The sequence below is a fragment of the Pocillopora verrucosa genome, chromosome 3 (genome assembly GCF_036669915.1).
Source record: "Pocillopora verrucosa isolate sample1 chromosome 3, ASM3666991v2, whole genome shotgun sequence".
In the NCBI taxonomy this organism is placed as follows: Eukaryota; Metazoa; Cnidaria; class Anthozoa; order Scleractinia; family Pocilloporidae; genus Pocillopora; species Pocillopora verrucosa.
In genome coordinates this window covers 17,820,256-17,837,888 of record NC_089314.1, presented here as the reverse complement: position 1 = coordinate 17,837,888, position 17,633 = coordinate 17,820,256, and the positions used below count along the sequence as shown (strand labels likewise).

The window sequence follows — 17,633 nt, the reverse complement described above, 5'->3', positions numbered from 1 at the left end:
CTGGGCCGAATACATAATGCAAATTTTAAGAAGCAGGGGAGGGGTAAGGTAATTCTTTTTGACCTGTTTCAAACACGGAAGTTCTTGAGATCAAAATGGCAAAGATGCTTCGAATATGGATACAACGTACTCGATTATTATTATTTCATATCTATAATAATTTTAGTTTCTTTTGTACCATTTCAACAAAGAAACATTTTGCAAAAAACTCGATCAGTCCACCCTATTGAAGAAATGTATTTCTCCTCTTTACATTCGCGGGCTCAATCTACGAAGGGAAAAATGTGAGAGAGCGCCAATTTTTGTTTATAAAAGTTCGTCGCTAAGCAGGAATATTTCTTCGACATGGTGATGTACGTAGTTCATACGCATAATGTACGACAAAAATACAAGACTCACATTTGTAGCAGAGCGACTCTTTTCCAATTCTTTGTCATAATTTTGACTTTTATACCACCCCTGATTATTGCCTATGTCACGCACGGTAAGCAAATTTTCTGATTATTTTTTCGTTTTTTATTCAATACTGTTCTACTCTAAGCTCTTAACTTTCTTGTAATTAATTGTAAACCTCATGAATCGTTGTGAAACACTGCAGGTTTCTGGCTCAAGGAAAGTTCTTTCAGAGAGCAACCCGATGTTCGTTTTAAACACGAACTGCTTGTCGTTCTTCAAGGAAATACCCCAGGTTCATTTATGGCCTACAGTACGTTTCAAAACTTTAACCATCTTCTGCAGGAAAAGCTTAGAATTCCACTCATAAAGGTGATTAGAACTGAATCTGAGATATTAGTTTTCTACTGTGACTGCGAACCCTAATATTCTTTAATTTCAAATTTTTTCCTGTGATAATTTAGAACTGTAATTAGGAGATAGTTGAATCGAATTTTCCCACAATTATCATTCACACTGTAAGTAATATGTTTTTTTTCTTGGATTAAGTCTTGGGAAACAGATGGTAACCTGGATGGAAAGTATGACAGCCTTCACTTCAATATTGAGATACCCCTGTCAGACGCTGAGGCAATACATTCTGTACAACTGCTGCTGATATTTGATTACAAACTTTATGTAAGTTACACTGTACATTTTGAGTCGTGTTGCAGTCTAAGCGACCCATTGCAGAAGCTTTTCATTCTGGTATCTTAAGCACAAGGATAACAGTTGTGCTGTAATGTCTCCTCCATGTAGATGCTTGATTATTACAGGTGGTCTCCATTGCAAATCTTTGAGTTTCCCTGTTAGAGTAGAGAGTGGCACTATCGTTAAGAATGCTTCAAGAAAAGGCAAATTCATGGCTTGCTTGTTAAATCACAGTGTTTTCATGTTGGAGATATTTGATTTAAGAATCTTGCCAGTCAGTATGCAAGTGGTGTTTTGAATAAGATTCTTTTGCATTTCTCTTAATTAACCCTTAATGAATGACTGGACTAGCATCAAAATTTTCCTTACAGTATATTCCCTGAATCAAACATTAAGAAAATGAGAATGTAGGAAATAGTTGCCAACTAAAGAGGCTCCTGACTGTTAATAAAATTCCCCCTGTTGGTACCATTGGAAATGTTTACTAAGTTAATAGTATGGAGAATATGCATATTATGTTCAGGTGTTAAGAGTGAATTAAGTAATATGAAGATCTGATATGATCAACAGCTGTCCTGATGTCTTTCTTTTTCTTCAGAAATATGTCAGACTTCAGATGGAGAGCATGGCCTACATCCATCACTCATCTCCTCTAGCTGGTGCAGAGTTTTCAACAGTTGGAAAACTGATTCTTCAGCAGTCAGGACCCTTACCTTACAAAGGACAACATGTCTTATATAACGTAAGGAGTACAAATGAATCCTGAAAGAATAACCTTGAATAGAGTAATGCAATATACTGGTATGCACAATTTGCTTCTTTCATTGTGGCTATGGGTCTCCAGAGCCTCTTAGCAGGTCAGCAGCTATCTGCAAACTCTGTTATCTGCTCTCCTTTGGTCTGTGCTTTACTGATTTACAAAAGACTCTTGTGTTTTGACACCATCTGGTGTGAGTTCTTTATGCCAGTAAACCAATTTTAAGTGTAGACAGTTATTTAAGCCAATTATTAACAATTTTCTGGTTGTAGGTACCAGTTATTGATGGTTCAAGTTCTAATGTTGATGCTTATAAATTGTATGACATATTTACTGCATACACCCAACGTAATGGTAGGTATTGATAAGCTCTTTACCTAGTAAGAGGTTTTGATAGCCTCTGATAAAAGAGCGTCATGTAAAGAAAGGCTTATTAGTCCTGTTTTTAAAATTAATCAATGCAAACTATGTATTATTCATATTTTTTGATGGTTCAGATATCTGAAGTACAGACAAGACTGACTCACAAAGTTGCAGGACCTTATTATACTTTCAGTTAAAAGCACCACTAGGTTGCAAAGATTAATTCCAGGTTACCCTGCTCCCCAAACTTATCAGGTTTTCCTCACCTTTTAGAAGCAATTCTTCACACCGCTAGTGGAATGAAGGCAATGTGAGAGCAAAGTGTCTCAAATCTGGACCTTAAAATCTCTCACTAAGCCTTGAGTGGAGTTTATTGATCTCCTTTCAGTGAAATATTTGAATTATTTGACCAAACCAGTTGACTTTAAGTGAATTTGTATTTTTTGGTAAGTTATGAGATGAAATTGGTGGAAAATTTACTTCATCCTTGTACCAAGAATTTAACTTGTGCTGTTGTGGTATCTGCAGAGAAAATATCTATGATTATCCAACAGAGGCTAAAGAGAAATTTATTCTAGTCCTGTTTTATCCTTTGTCAGTCACCACAGAATATGTGTCATTCCATCCTGTGTGGACAACTGGTAGAGCAGCTGGGCAGCCATTTGTCATAAAAGGAACTGTTTATTACCCAGAGGAGACAATCATGTATCTTTTAGTAAAAATTTTAAGTGTATCAAGGTTGTGCTAATGTACTGCAAGCAATCACTACTAGGATATTATTCAGGGCTGCCACTAGCTTTTGTTGAAAAGGTAAAGTGTTGCTCTTAAGTTAACCCATGTACACCACTGGAGCTGACATCTAAGTTTTCATTGCTTGATACAACCAAACTGGGGTTTCAATGAGCTGTAAGTCTGCAAGATGTCTCACCACCATCTGTTTAGCCTACAAAGAGACTCTCTTGGTTATTTTTACCTTAAGGCATGGCCGCCAATTACACCAGTGGCAGCCACTTATGGAAAACGTTATTGAGACCCCTCTGACTGAGAGTATTTCAATCTCCTTTCCTTGGATGGGATGATATTCAATGATACATTTACACCTCGCATATTTTCCAACCATTATCAAGGTTTTAAGAGATGTGTTGCAACTGTTTCTTAGAATTGTGTTTGAAGATTTTCGCATCAGGAGTTGTTCAATTGCAAACAGAGTTCACCTTAACGTTATTTTTAAGATACCGTCCAGGATTTTGGCAGCTCATCAAGATGGCTTGGATCCAGTACTTGGCTATTCTGTTCATCTTTCTCTTTTTGTTTCATAGAGTCAAGAGATTTGTGTTTGAAAACCAAGTGGTGACTACAGTTCCTATGAAGATAGAAAAAGAGCACTTAGACTGATAATCCAGGCATAAAAGGGGGCCAGCTGCTAAAGATGATGAAAGAGCCAGGGTCTGGAGAAAAGGCGTTAATAGCAAAGGAGAAGTTAAAGGACAAGGAATGAAGGGAGGAGTCTCCAAGGGACAGGTCTTTGAGGCGCAAGACATCAAGAAACGAATCATACACGGTTAAGTCTCTATGAGACAAGCTTTTAAGGAACAAGTCATTGTTGAAAGCTACTAGTCTGATAACAGTAAACAAATAGTTTTGATAAGAGCTTTAAACATTGGGAGAAGTCAAGCGGGTATTGTAATACAGCCAAAAGAGACTGAAAAAGGAAACTCGCACAGGCATCAACAAGGCGTATAGAACCTGATATACAGATATACACAGAACAGGCATTTTTTTGTGTTAACACTTTTGTCGTAGTCCAAAAAATAGCTGATAACTGCTCCTAAACCATGCACCATATGTGCTAAAACCGGAACATGCGGGAACTCCGCGGAATTTCAAAAAGATGAAATAACCATAAAATTTGAAAAAAAGTTTACTTTTTTCAATTTTGAAAAAATGATAAAAAATAGTAAAACTCAATCTGTATATAGCCCGTGCACTTTTTGAGTTAAGTCTGTCACCCTGGTTTTCGGTTACCACTAGAGACAGCGGATTGCAATTTCAAACGACACGAACGTAAACCCACCATTTTCCATGTTAGGAACGGGGTTACTGGTTAGCGAAAACCACGATGGTGGACTTGAGGCACGAAGAGCGCGAGCTACACACAAATTGACTTTTTATATATATAATGTATGTATAAACTACTTTATCAATCTTTTTTTTACTTTTATTTTTTTAAAATTTCGCGGTGTTCCGGCATGTTACGGTGTATTGGGTTTTAGCTCATGCCATCATGCACAGACGTCTGTCGACAGAACTATTAAAAGAAGGAACTTTTTCTTCAAATGACAAATTTCTGTAGGTAGCTTCACGGAGAAATGTCGTAAGGAGACGCATGTCCTTACTGCTTAGGATCCTCACCCCACATAATTCTTAACGCTACCTTGTGCTGTTTGTTTTCTTTTTTGCATAGTAGCGGAACTATCGTTCCATCTTTACATCTCGTCAGTGTGTAGCGTTGTAGAGCATACTTAGGCGTACAAAATAAGGTCAAATGAAGGATATTTTATTTCGCTAAAATCTTGCATCGTATTAATGTACATAATTTTTTTAAAAATAACGGTGTAGCATTTTTAATAAACATTCTCCACATCGTATTTCGCTCTTCAAGATGTATGTGTTAGTTACTACTTTTAAATTGCACGCTTCTTTGAAGTCATGAGGTAGATGCGAAGTAGGTCGTTGATAATTTATTTCATTTTAATTTATGCGGTCTTATTTCTGTTTTTATCGATATTTCTTAAGAGTTGTAAACAGGTATTAAATTATTGAAACTCTTTAGCGTACATTAAATGTCTGGAGACTTATTACTCTTTTAATGAGATATATATATATATATATATATATATATATCTCTTTCAAATATTTGATATTCACATATTCACAGTCGTTCAAATACATTTGAGTTCATGATCTCGCGAAATTTCAGTTTTACCATTTCTGTTGAGACAATCCTCAAAAGTCATTTCTTAGCTCAAAAGAGAACACAATGTGCTTATCTCAATGTTCAAAGATGACGGGCTGTGTTTTCGAACCCAGACTGGAAGTAGGTGGTTACAAAGTAGCCCCAAACTTTTTCAAACTCCAGTTCCGTTTCGATCTTTTAAAATGCAGAATTTTTTTATCATCTTTTTTTCTAACTGATCTCTTACGTTAAGGTCGTGAGATATAAACTTTAGAGATGGCTGGGGTTATCTCTAATAATATGATGTCGAATTCTAAAGCTGAATTTTTTATACAGATTCATAAACTGGGCCATTCCTTTTAAGTCAAGGGTTTCGAAAGAAAAAAGAGTTTAAGACTTCCCATGTTGGGAAATACTCGATCGTGTATTGTGGCCAGGCCGAAACAACTCGGTGTAAGACCTTTTATTCTGTTTGCACTTAAACTAATTTGAGACACGCTGGTGAAGGTGCCGTCAAAAAGCCGAACATCTTCACAATGAATCACGCATTCCTAAAGAGATTGTGTTTTAAAATTAATCCATAGCAGATATTACCCATAAACGAAACAAGCGATAAAAATTGAAACCATTTAGAATTTATAGAGGAGACAAACAAGAGCAGGTATCCCAGCGACGACCTCGACGATTGGTAGGTTTGGACAGTCACGTGACTTGGTGCAGGTGTCCAGTCAACAGGTGGTTTGTTAGCGATTGTGGTACACTTTGGGCGTTGTACTTCCGTGCAGAGATGAAAATTTTTAAACTAAAACAAGCTTTTGTTTTATTTTGCGCAAGATGGGTTCAAAAATGGAAATGCTAATTGTCAGTTGATCATTCGCACGACCTGTGAGAATCAAAGTTTGGTGAAACTCCTCTTGTTAAGATGTTGCTTGTGTGTTCGTTGATAAAATGGACAATTGACACTGTTACATTTTCTTTCCTTTATCAAAACATAGCAAAAGCAAAGTCCTAAAGAATTATTGGAAAGGCAGATATTGATAGTTTAAAGGGTGTGGTGGAAAATTTCGCGTTAACAACCATTTATGAGATCATTGTTTCTATTTTGCTTTAGCGCTGAGACGGGCGCGGCTCGCTTTGTTTATCAATTTTCAGTTTACACGCACAAGCAAACCGCTTGATTTGTTTAATCTTCAACAGAAACGCGAAAACGTAAACTTAAGGCATTCAGTGCTAGATCCAAACATATCAGTACTCTTTGAAAAAAAATATCGGTCAAGAGATATTTGGAAACGGACCTAATGGGCCTCTCCTTTTTCTAATGTCAAGTTGCGAAACGACTCTCTGAAAGGATTTGCGAAGAAGGTATTACATTTGAATACTTGGAAGAATTTCAAAGAATCACAGTTAGAATAGCAATTACTGACTTCTGTAGTTCTGGAATGAAGTCAAAGCAACACTGAATCGCCTGTTCGAGACGCGGTTTTTGTACAGAAATTCATCGCACAAGCAAAGACATGCCTGGATATGAAGCAAAATTCACTGGACCGTTAGACAAGGCATTTGAGTGTCCAATTTGTCTGATTGCACTTCGGGACCCAGTTCAAATAACACCATGCGGACATCGTATGTGTAACACTTGTTTGAAGCCGATTTTAAGGTAAAGTGATCGAAATGTTTATCCTCCATTTGTAGTCACTGCGGCAATATCAGTTAGTACATCATAGGATTAGTTACTTCATGCACTCCGACAATTATTCTTCAACTTGATGAGTTCCTTCACCTGTACTTCCTACTCTATGTCAGTATTTTAGGAGAGTTTATCATCTCATCGTTCTAACCAATATTCTCTCAGCCTGATTGGGAAATCAACCTTGAAATAATTTCTGCTTGGTCCTCTCGAAATCAAAGGATTTAATATGTTGAGTGGACGCGCAGTCCAATAAATTTTGATGAGAGAATTATTTGTCATAGGCGCTTCCCTTTTTCACTATAATTTTATTTCAGCTCGATAGGTAATTTGAAAACTTTGATTTCACTTCGATTTCGATTTTAAATCAGTTCAGTTTTTATTCTCCACGATACCTTACATTTGTGCCCCACAGTGCGTTTTGATACACAACTTCCTCGCCTCCCCCATCGTTGTAATGTCACTGAAAGGTCCCCTCTCCGATGAGGCCCATGTTTGTAAGTCCAAGGATCTAGACCTCAGCCTTCCCCCGCTTGGACCTTGACAAATTGTTTAAGATATTAAAAACTTCCTTAGCAGTAGTATTTTGAGTAAAACTCAATACCTTTACTGAGGCATAAACCTCGTCTTTCTCTTAATTTTATATTGGTTCTTTTTTTTGTATCATCATAGAAACAAGAGGCCTCGCTGCCCCCTTGATAACCTGAACTTTGATCCATCAAAGGTGAGAATCCCATATCCAATGTATATAATTTTTAATGATTGATATAATTCTAATTACGAATAAATATTTTTATGTTCAAGCTGCGTAATTTTCTGTTTTGTTATTTTCATCCTAAACAAAACGTTCTTGTTGAGGCATCGAAAGAGAAGCGCTACGTTAGTTTGTTTCTTTATTTTATTTTATGGAAAAAAAATGGTGGAAAACACCAAAATGGAAAGGAAATAAAGAGGAGGACCGAGAAAAGCTAGGGATGAAGAAGATTGTCGCGGATTGCGAATGAAAAAAGCTCGGATGTTAGGATTAATTCTTCACGATGCAAAAAATTAAAGAGACCATAATTAGTTTGTGTCAAAGCCTGCAATCTGCGTCATTTCATTTTTTGCTGCTCTGACCAATTCTTTTCATTCTTGATAATGTATTTTCATTCTTAAGCAGTTGTCATAAATATTCTGATTTTAGGTTTTCCCTGATAATGGCTGCCACAGACAGATTCTAAACTTACAGGTTCTTTGTTCAAACACAGAAAAGGGTTGTGAGTGGTCTGGGCCGCTCAGTGAAATAGAGGTGAGGTTCTTTTTTTTTTCATCACCGATACGCGTTTGTGTTCATTAACATGTGACGCAATAAACGAAAGGAACCGCTGTCTCACACAAATAAAATAACTTTTTCCACTCGTATTTTGCCTTTTTCATTGTGTTCGACGACCTTTCAGCAGCGAGGAAATCATCTGGTTCTCGGCTCGAGTTGTCTTCGTCGCGTTCATCTTTCTCCATTCGTCACTTGTCTTCATCTAAACTCTCGGAGAAACCAACTCAAAAGTCTGGGACATCTGCTTCAGAGTTTTGTTCCTTTTCTTCGTTTGCGTACTTTTCCTGTTAACGTGTTTCAAATCTTCCTCAAGGGAAACTTGCCAATCAAAACAAAATTTTCAATTTAGCGGGTTGCACAGTGAAATACGGCCCTCTAAATAGACCAATCATAGCGCACGCGCACGCATATGAAAAATATAACTAGTGTACTTTTAAAAACTCCATTTAAGTGCTGATTATTAATAATACCTTTTTAGCGACATCAGGACGTGTGTAGTTATGCTGAGGTATCGTGTCCAAAACGTTGCGGAGTATCATTAGAAAGGAGAAGAGTATCAGAACACAGTTCACATGAATGTATTAACAGACTGACACCGTGCGCTCACTGTGGCAATCAAGTTGTGTTCAACCTTATGAGTGTAAGTACTTAAACTTTGCTTGATCGGTGACTATTCTTTATGAATGTTTGAATATGAAAATAGCAAGTTTGTGCAAACGAAACCCACTACTGCAGCCATGATTTTGTGTAATGCAAATTTATCTAACCCTACTTCTCCTCATCGATTTTCGATTTTCGTAACAGAGCTTGCTTTGAGACTCCACGCATGCCCATACTTCTTTCCGCCTGTTCCGTGTTTGCCACCTAAAACAGTTCCCGCCGCAGTGCCCTTGTAGTCTGATTCACTCATAGCGTGCTCTTTACACCTCTCCACGCGCCCTTTGTGACACTGTTAACATGAAAGCGCCTTGTGGGCAAAATAATACTACTCTGAAAAATTTTGGTATTTGCGTCACCGATGCTTGCCATTCTAATGTATTACGTTTAAATTTTATTGCAGTTACACCTTCAAACTTGTTCCTCGTTCCCTGTGTCTTGCCCAGCTAACTGTGGTGCAACTAATCTGACCAAAGAAAAGGTTTGTGAAGGCTTCCAGTTCCCTTCACCTAAATCATCAAGTGTGATTTTTCAATCTTTTTCTTTAAAACTTATGCATTTTGACCAAAGCACATCAAAATCCAATATTTTGTTGTTTCTTTAACATTGTCACTGTTTATGTTGCTGATTCAGTACCTATGATAAATCATGCAATCATGTTTCTATTTTCTTTCTGTGTGTGTTCTGTTGTATTTGCCTTCCTTTGCTTTGTAGGTGTGTTCGTTTGTTGTTTGTGCGTTTTGCTGCGGTAGGACATCCCAAGACAGACTTTATTGTGAACTGAGAACCATACAGACGTCACCAGATATGACATAACAAACAGATTGTTTGCGCGAAGCTCTTAAGGAGCAAGACAGTAGTATAAATCAAGACAATTAATTAGATAAATCTTGTATGGATTTGCAATTTAAGAAAGTTCTTAGGAGCTCTAGCTAGTCTAAATTTTATTTAATTTCATTAAAGGGAAATTGGCGAAGAATATCAAAGTGCTTTTAAGCTTGGCTTATCTGATAAAAATCACGGAGCTCGGATTTCCATAAAGAATAGGTGTGCACGGCTGAATGTAAACGTACGATTTCCGCTACACTCTTAATTGAGTCTATTCAACGGGTTGAATGACTGAAATAAAATGGTACATGTATCATAGTATACGCTATAAGTGGACAAATACATTTTGTCATATATGCGGGTTTTCTTTGCTGAGTGTAAACTATAGGCTCATAGCCAGCCAAAGTTTTCAACTCCTATTTACTTGCTTGTTCTTTCCTCTCGTTTTTCCATGTAGTTGGTGGTTCATATGAACAATGAATGTCTCCTCATTGAAGTACCATGCAAATTTGTCGAGGCAGGCTGCAAATTTAAGGTAAAAGTTGTTAAGCATGCTTTTGTTCCTTACAAACATTGGTACTTTGTCATTACACTAATTTTGGGGCTGAGCCTGAACGTTCTGATCTTTTTTTGCGGTTTGAGCCTGAAAACGTTCCTAACATGTTATTAAAGTTGTATTTCAAAGATCGATTAAATTCGACCACAAATTGAGTTGTTCTACAGTGTATCGTGTCTGTCTGTTTGTACCTAATTAAATGTCTATTCGTGCGTCTGTTTTCTGTTCATTTGTTTAACTGCGTGATAAAGTGTCTTACATACTGAGAAACAATTGGAACGTTTACTAAGCATTTATTGGCCTGTCTGTGTGCGTATCAAATATCAAATATTCTGCCCAAAACTCTACGTTTGCTTGGCGTAACAAAGTATTGCCAAAGTATTGTAATTTATCTGATTTCAGGCGGAGAGATATAAAATGAAAGAGCATATGTCCAGCAACATGGAGTCTCATTTGAGCGCTTTGAGTGATTTGGTGAACGCTCAAAAGAAACAGCTAGATATCCAGAGAGAAAGAATTCAACTTCAAAAGGAACACATTCAGCTTCAGAAAGAAACCATGCTGCTACAAAAACAAGAAATCATCGACGCGCGAGGTCGAACTGCAAATGGCGAGTTCATCTGGAGAATACCGGATTTCAACCGGAAATTGATGGACGCCAAATCCGGGCGCGCGCCCGAACCGATGATTAGCGAGCCTTTCTATACCCACCCCCACGGGTATAAAATGTGTGCAGGGCTGTGGCTCAATGGAGTTGGTACCGGGAGAGGTAGATACATATCCGTGGGGCTTCAGGTTAGTAAATATGACGGAATTTCTTTACGGGTTTTACTACTTTCATTATCAATGTTCCTGTGAGCTTCCATACGGTTATGATGGGAAGTCAGGAGCAAAACACTTGCTTTTCCCCACGAGCGATTAAGAATAAAACTACGTAAAACTCGTCATTTACATAATGGCACAAAAGCCTGACGTTGAAAGTACAAGGGTCATGCTCTGAGGGGGATTCTGGCTGTCAGTATTTTTCTTAAGTGACCTGTTGTACGAACACGAACTGTACGAACTGATGAAACTTAAGAAAACTTTCTTTCAGACAACTTATTCTCTCAGCGCCCCATTCCTTTAGGAGTGTAAGTGGATACCGGTGAAGGTTACCCCTTAGCCTTTTGTCAGGGGAACCTGACCAAAGGCTAGGGGTAACCTGCAATTGACTCAGTACAGTACCATCCACATCCCGTAGTCGCTTCGTGCTATATAACGGGTTTGAATCTACTAGGGAATGGATTATTCGGCGCATAACCTAACTTTACTTTTTCGTTTAGGTTCAAGTAGGAGAGTACGACTCCATACTCAAATGGCCGATACATCCGCGGTATACCTTCACTCTGCTTGATCAGCGAGACGACTCCAAGGAGAGAAGAGACATCACGGCGCACTTCGAGCCTCAGTGCATCTCCCGACCGCGGGCCGACAGACAGCTCGGAAAGGGAGCGAGACGATTCGTTCTTCAGGATGATATATGCGCCATTAATTATTGTAAACATGACACAATTTTTCTCAAGTTCAATGTAATTCTAAAACAGCCCCCTTCGGGTTTTTTCAGACCCTGACTGCTCCGAATAGGCTTCTAAACTGTCGAAATGATGACGTTATTCATAATGAGGTCAGACACTTTACGCAGGTGTAAAGCTGTGTCATGACTTTGACTTTGAATAATTAAAACCTTCTCAGTAGGGCTCTGCGATGTATAAATTTTAAACAAAGTGAAATACTTAGTATAACTTGCATATTTAAATAAGAGTCACTAGTTCAATTTAGAGCACTGGTATTTAATTATGTTATTATACCCTTCACAATATGTTTAAAAACAAAAGCAACATTCCTTAACCTTTAAAATTTTGTGAACTATAGATAATATATCCTGATTAAACGTTTGGCGTAATTATTTTGTCATTACAAGCACAAAATACGAGCAAATGTTTAAAATCTATTGTTCTTCTTCGTTTGAAAGAGAGATCAACAACAAAGTGGCTGTTAGCAGCCTTGAAAGGTTCTTGAAAACACACCATAAACGTTTCCTATGTGTTATATATTATAGTTCAATCTTTTGCGGGTCAATTACTTGATCCGTAAAATAAACAAAAATATAGATAAGATATGCTAAAATTATAGAGAATATAATTATCATTCTCTCAGAGACGTGTACACTCATCAATTGAACTCCTTCCTGCAAGTCTCTTTCTACTGTTTCTCTAAGACAATCTAACTGAATGCCTAATTGTTGGTATTGACTTCGCCTTCGTCTGACTTCTACCCAAGCAGTTCTGTAGTCACAGAGTCTCCTTATAACCAGGACACAGCAGATTGCGGTGGCCGCTCCACCGCATCCCAAGAGGCCTGCTCTCAGCCCTCCTCCTTGCTGAATGGCCCGGACAGCACCAAACCCCAAACCTGTGCATGAAGATTAACATGTGTTGGAAAAATAGTAATTACCTTAATACAAATGACAAAGCAATTTTTTATTGGCTGCCAAGAGTAATCCGGTATAATTTTGGTTTGCTAAACTTTGCTCTGTGATTTGTGCAGAAATATCGCGTCACTTTCTCAACTGAATCAGATTAAAAGTTTAAACCAATATCGACTTGGTGATTCGGGTTTTCCCGCGCTTCAGCAGTCTGCTAGCTTTTGCTTTCGATTCCCCCAATTGCTCGTTTTGTTTCCCTTTTTTCTACTGAGCTGTTCTGACTACTTTGCATGAAACCTTTTGGATTATATCAGGCTATTGACTAAAAAAAGGGCGAGAAATTGTTCTTTCGGTAAACATTACCTTCCCTCAAAACTCTACAAATTCCTGGCTATTTAATTTCTAGTAATAAACGTATGATGGTCATAACTGCGCAAACTTCTTTTTCTGACTCATTTCAAAATATTCTCACCCAAGGTCACTAATGTGCCAAGTGCGAGTCCCAATCCAAGTTCAATTCCATGTTGTTGGACTTCGCTTTGTAGCAATTCTATAATCACATGTGCCCTATCAAGACTTTGTTCGCAGTCTCTGATCTCAAAAGAAGCTCTCAAACGAAGCGCCTTCAAGCGGCGAACAGTTATGAGGCTGGCCCAGGTGTATTCATCGCAATCGTTCACCTGTGAAGTAAGACACGAATGAAATCTACTTTAGACAGTATGTTACATAATACTACATTGTGCAATCATTGCAGTTTAATAAAGAACCAGCCGTGCTCTCAAAAAATGTTTATTCAAGAGCCGTAACTCCTCGAAAAAGCGCCCACGCTCTAAGAAGCACCCTCCACTGAACAAGCACCCTCTCACTGGGCGATAGTGTAGACAAGCACCCTATTCTTATACAGATTGTGCGCGATTAATAAATCAAACTTAGAGTCTCCCTCTGTTATGGTGAATCTCACCTGTTCTATTATGGCACAACAGGTAGACCGGATGTTTTCCAGTTTTACTGACGTGGTATCCAAGAGTCTTCGAAGTTCTTCATAACTACTGGTCATGTAGTTTGGTATCTGGCCATTAAACAGATCTTTAATGTCCCTCATGACACGTCGAACAGCACTGAAAAACTCCCCTGAATGCAAGTTTTGCACAACTAGCCAAGCAGTGGACAAAATAAAATTAAGCGTGGCACTGCATTGCTTCTTTTTTCGATCCTCCATTTGCTCCAAAATGAATATGGCCTTATCAATAAATGCACGTGCTCTGTGGACAAAAGTGTTTTCCCTTTCTGATCCATCTTGTGAGGTAAGAAACGTCAGTAGTTGTCTAAGGACAGGGAGTGCCATTTCTATGGTATGAAAAAAATCCATTCTTCAAACTGAAAGACAACTATGTAGCGACTCAGCAATCGAGCTACAAAGGAAATTATTATACATTAGACTTACAATGAAAACTCGACAAGATAACCCAGTATCTGCAGCAGATATTGGCTCATCACGTCCAAGCCCCTCGTCTGTGTAGTGTTTTCAAAATTTTGAGAAAAGTGTCTTCTTTTGCATATTGTTAAAAAAATGTATAATAAAACAATTAATAAATTCTGGTTTTCGCATGATATCGTGAATTATCAAACCTCGTGTCTTCGCTTTCTGCCGCAGTCGAAGGCTGTGACAGATAACTCAGGTCACGGCATTAATAATTCATGATATCATGACTAAACTCATCCAATAATTGCTTAGTATGGTCTATATAAGTGGACTATGAAATCCTGTTTCAAATATGAAATACGATTTCACAATCGCAAGCAATTGAGGTTTAAGCCCGGTATCAAGTTTGGTAAAGTTGTAGCTATATACTACATGCTTAACGCCACAACCTGAATGTATGTTTAATAGACAAATATTTCGATGTAAAAAAGTGTAGATGTGCAAATGTGATTCGACTAAAAATAAATAATTAATACAAATATCTAAGTACAAATATAACAACAACAAAAATATCGACGAGATTACATGAAATAGAAACGAACTTGCGATTTGTGGCGTAACCAGGTCCGGTAGTAAAACTCTTAAAAAAAAAAGCAACACAGCACTAGCCAAAACTACGTCCGCCAAAATTCACATCTCTCTACCATGAGAGTACTATACTTGGAGACGAGTCGAGTATCTTTAAGGCTCTTCGTTATTGTTTCTGATGTTTGGAGCACATTTTCAAAGGTAGGGAATGTTTTCTTCTTAATTCAGATGAACTGTAAGTTGTCAGCATCGGTTGAAATTATATTCGATTGGGCGTAACTGATAATTTCGGTTTGCGAAAATGAGCCAAAATTGTAAGAAACGACGGTAAGCTACTTCGCGTTAAGACATCAGCCGATTGAAGAGTATACACGTGAGAAGAGTGAGTCAGTAAAACACTACGCCAGAATCGTATGGGCTTCGTTTACATCTTCTCTTGAAGTTGCCAGGTATGACTGATTACCCAACCGGTTTTTCCCTAACGTTTCAACATCTTCTGTTTAGCGTAGGAAATTAAAAAGAAAAGTCATTTTCAACTCGTGTTTGAACCTGTTATATTTTTACTCATGGTTTTCCTCTGGTTGGAAATACACGGCGTCTTTGTTTGTTTGATTTAAAGGAAGACAAGCCAGAACTAGAATATCATAATTAAAACTTGATAACAAAGAGAGACTTAGGATTCGACCAAGAAGACATTTGTAGAAAAATTGAGATAATACCTGGATTTCATTTGTACATCACAGAAATAAATTTCAAACAACAATAAAGTTTTCTCTTTAGTTTAAAAGTTGAGTTGATATTGTCGTTGGCTATATTAAATAGGTTGAAATTTTTTAAGATGGTATTTTCTCATGTTTGCAAATAATTGCAAATAATTATTGGAAGGTGGAGTTGTTGCAACAAGTTAACATGAAATGCAACAATAAATTTTATTGATGTCTAAAAAGTTTTCATTTGACCATCTAAAGGCCAGTCTTTGTATTATATTTCAACCCAACCATTTTCCGCAACACCATTACAAAATAATTAGTAAAGGAAATGGAAAATTTGTGGCATATACACCATGTTTGAAATGCCATGTTCATGAAAAGCTAACAAGATTGAGGAGGGTGTAAGTGGGAATTTATCATGAGTTCGCCAATCACTCCTGTTGCCAATGTTGTGATGATGAAAATTCTGATAAACTAGTTTTAAGAAGGATACAATCTTTTAATACATAAATTTGATGCGTAGGCTGTGCACAAAACTGAAAATTATGAAAAATATATTTAAAAATCAAAATTCGGACATTGCGTGTGTATCAATCATCATAACAAACGCGTAGCAATAATTTGTCGGGCATAATCTTTATTTATAAAGAGGCATACAGCAACAGTAACTGCTAGAAAGTAATTGAAAAGAAAAAGACTAGTTTCGAAAGTCGTAAACAAAAGGATAGGTTTCGAATTTGAAAATGAAACACAAGTTGTATGGTAATTTTGACCCTGATAACGCGTCATAGGTTTAAGGGATAGTACACTATTTAAATGATTTATACTCAATAGTTTTTCAACTCATAGTTATTTATAGAAAACACCAATCATGTTTCAACAGTCTGCAGTCGCTTTCTACTCGTTTGCATATTATTTCTCACTCATCAGTTTTTTATTCGCTTGCTTAGAGAAAGAAACTTAATTTCTTTCTAAAATTGTTCCCTGATTGTTACATCGTTCAGTTTTCCCGATACACGGATAAAATACAGATTATGAAAGAGAAGCGATGTAATAAAGACTAAACAAAGTACGAAGTCAGATGAAAATCGTCATTCAGTCGGGCGCGTAGCAAATTTAATTCACTTTTTTCATTCCTTTTGAGATAAACACAAGGTTTTTTAACAAATTGCTATCCATACAATTGAAATCTATCAGTTTGTTGCCATTTTTGTCCAGAAAATTTCGGTTATCAAAGATTTCTCATTTATATTTCATCACCATTTAGGTGTAAACACACACATGGACCCGACTGGTATACAGTAACTTTACTTGTCACTCACCTTATTGTATGTCGCTTGTCGTTAGAAAGAAACTTGATTTCACTACAAGTTCGTCGCTGATTGTTGTTGGGCCGTGTCGACCGTATAGTCCACCAAGTACACGATACAAATGGAGAATGTGTGAGGTATCAAACTTTGTGAATGTCGTCGGTCGCCGGATTTTATATCGTGAGGGACTAGGGCGATTTTGGTGCCTGCCGGATATTTGCACAACAGACTGCACAACAGAATATATTAATAGTTTATAATAAAGTTCGAATATAACGCACGCTGTCATTGGCTGAAAAGAGCGTGCTCTATGAGAGTATAGAGCATAGAGCTGAGCTAAAGCTGTCACGCCATCTGCCAAATTGTACTATGTTCGACCTTTTCCAGGACTTCTTTTTAGCTTTTTTTCGATGATGTCAAGTGAAATTTCGGAACAAGCGAGCCGACAAGTAGCAACAGAAGAACCAAACAAACGTTTGTAAACATACCAGGCGCCGTGATTTACGTTATTAAAACGTGAGCAGATACGAAAATCCTCAAAGGAAAAACAAAATAGACATTCCGAGTTTTAAAGATTTTCACGCTCAGTTAGATTGCAAGCTTACATACGGTAATAAAAATCAAACACAGCTAACACTCGTATAGTATATAAAGTTCAGTGTTCAAAAACAAAACAGAACAAAACAGAAATGATGAAAAATATAACCAATCTGGCATAACTGTTAAAATTCATACTAATCATGGCGGTGTCGAATATGATCATGCTGAAGTCCATCGCGGCTCGCTCATCATGGCGATCTCCCGTCATAAAGGTAAAGCAAGCCTCAGAAACTACATCGGCCGCCCTTCGAGTGAAAAAATAAGAGCTTGCTCTGATATCCTTTCCGATGCATTGAGTGGAAAGTCACATCAGTCACTGCAGCCGAGTTTTGGGGCGCT

At 37.5% G+C, this 17,633-nt stretch overlaps 3 protein-coding genes across 4 annotated transcripts; 2 read left to right on the top strand and 1 right to left on the bottom strand.

Moving 5' to 3' along the window:
- The first annotated feature begins 8 nt into the window (after positions 1–8).
- Positions 9–5,033, top strand: LOC131781912 (transmembrane protein 231). The gene is made up of 7 exons (XM_059098625.2): positions 9–484; positions 599–765; positions 943–1,071; positions 1,682–1,825; positions 2,113–2,194; positions 2,803–2,908; positions 3,436–5,033. Exons 1-7 carry the CDS (start codon positions 346–348, stop codon positions 3,596–3,598), a joined length of 930 nt encoding a protein of 309 aa, XP_058954608.2. The 5' UTR covers positions 9–345; the 3' UTR covers positions 3,599–5,033.
- Positions 5,034–6,284: 1,251 nt separating this feature from the next.
- On the top strand, positions 6,285–12,071 carry LOC131781916 (TNF receptor-associated factor 4-like). The gene is made up of 8 exons (XM_059098633.2): positions 6,285–6,816; positions 7,519–7,570; positions 8,030–8,134; positions 8,637–8,798; positions 9,219–9,296; positions 10,101–10,178; positions 10,602–10,994; positions 11,522–12,071. Exons 1-8 carry the CDS (start codon positions 6,674–6,676, stop codon positions 11,807–11,809), a joined length of 1,299 nt encoding a protein of 432 aa, XP_058954616.2. The 5' UTR covers positions 6,285–6,673; the 3' UTR covers positions 11,810–12,071.
- On the bottom strand, positions 12,042–16,844 carry LOC131781914 (uncharacterized). 2 transcript variants are annotated; one of them, XM_066164670.1, is made up of 4 exons: positions 16,707–16,844; positions 13,625–14,075; positions 13,136–13,343; positions 12,042–12,650 (listed from the first exon to the last, which is right to left on the bottom strand). In XM_066164670.1, exons 2-4 carry the CDS (start codon positions 14,030–14,032, stop codon positions 12,292–12,294), a joined length of 975 nt encoding a protein of 324 aa, XP_066020767.1. In that variant the 5' UTR covers positions 14,033–14,075; positions 16,707–16,844; the 3' UTR covers positions 12,042–12,291. The 2 variants fall into 2 exon arrangements, with proteins under 2 accessions (XP_066020767.1, XP_066020768.1); XM_066164671.1 differs by having other exon boundaries at positions 13,625–14,010; positions 16,707–16,843.
- Positions 16,845–17,633: the final 789 nt, after the last annotated feature.

What these genes read in the sequence shown, in the direction of transcription:
- LOC131781912 (XM_059098625.2), top strand. Translation starts at nt 346, where the DNA reads ATGGTGATGTACGTAGTTCATACGCATAATGTACGACAAAAATACAAG. An exon ending in TTAGAATTCCACTCATAAAG is followed by an intron (nt 766 to 942) that starts GTGATTAGAACT and finishes TCTTGGATTAAG; the next exon opens with TCTTGGGAAACAGATGGTAA. An exon ending in GACAACATGTCTTATATAAC is followed by an intron (nt 1,826 to 2,112) that starts GTAAGGAGTACA and finishes TTCTGGTTGTAG; the next exon opens with GTACCAGTTATTGATGGTTC.
- LOC131781916 (XM_059098633.2), top strand. Translation starts at nt 6,674, where the DNA reads ATGCCTGGATATGAAGCAAAATTCACTGGACCGTTAGACAAGGCATTT. An exon ending in TTGTGTTCAACCTTATGAGT is followed by an intron (nt 8,799 to 9,218) that starts GTAAGTACTTAA and finishes ATTTTATTGCAG; the next exon opens with TTACACCTTCAAACTTGTTC. An exon ending in CTAATCTGACCAAAGAAAAG is followed by an intron (nt 9,297 to 10,100) that starts GTTTGTGAAGGC and finishes TTTTCCATGTAG; the next exon opens with TTGGTGGTTCATATGAACAA.
- LOC131781914 (XM_066164670.1), bottom strand. Translation starts at nt 14,032, where the DNA reads ATGGATTTTTTTCATACCATAGAAATGGCACTCCCTGTCCTTAGACAA. An exon ending in GTTGTGCCATAATAGAACAG is followed by an intron (nt 13,344 to 13,624) that starts GTGAGATTCACC and finishes CTTACTTCACAG; the next exon opens with GTGAACGATTGCGATGAATA. An exon ending in TGGCACATTAGTGACCTTGG is followed by an intron (nt 12,651 to 13,135) that starts GTGAGAATATTT and finishes CTTCATGCACAG; the next exon opens with GTTTGGGGTTTGGTGCTGTC.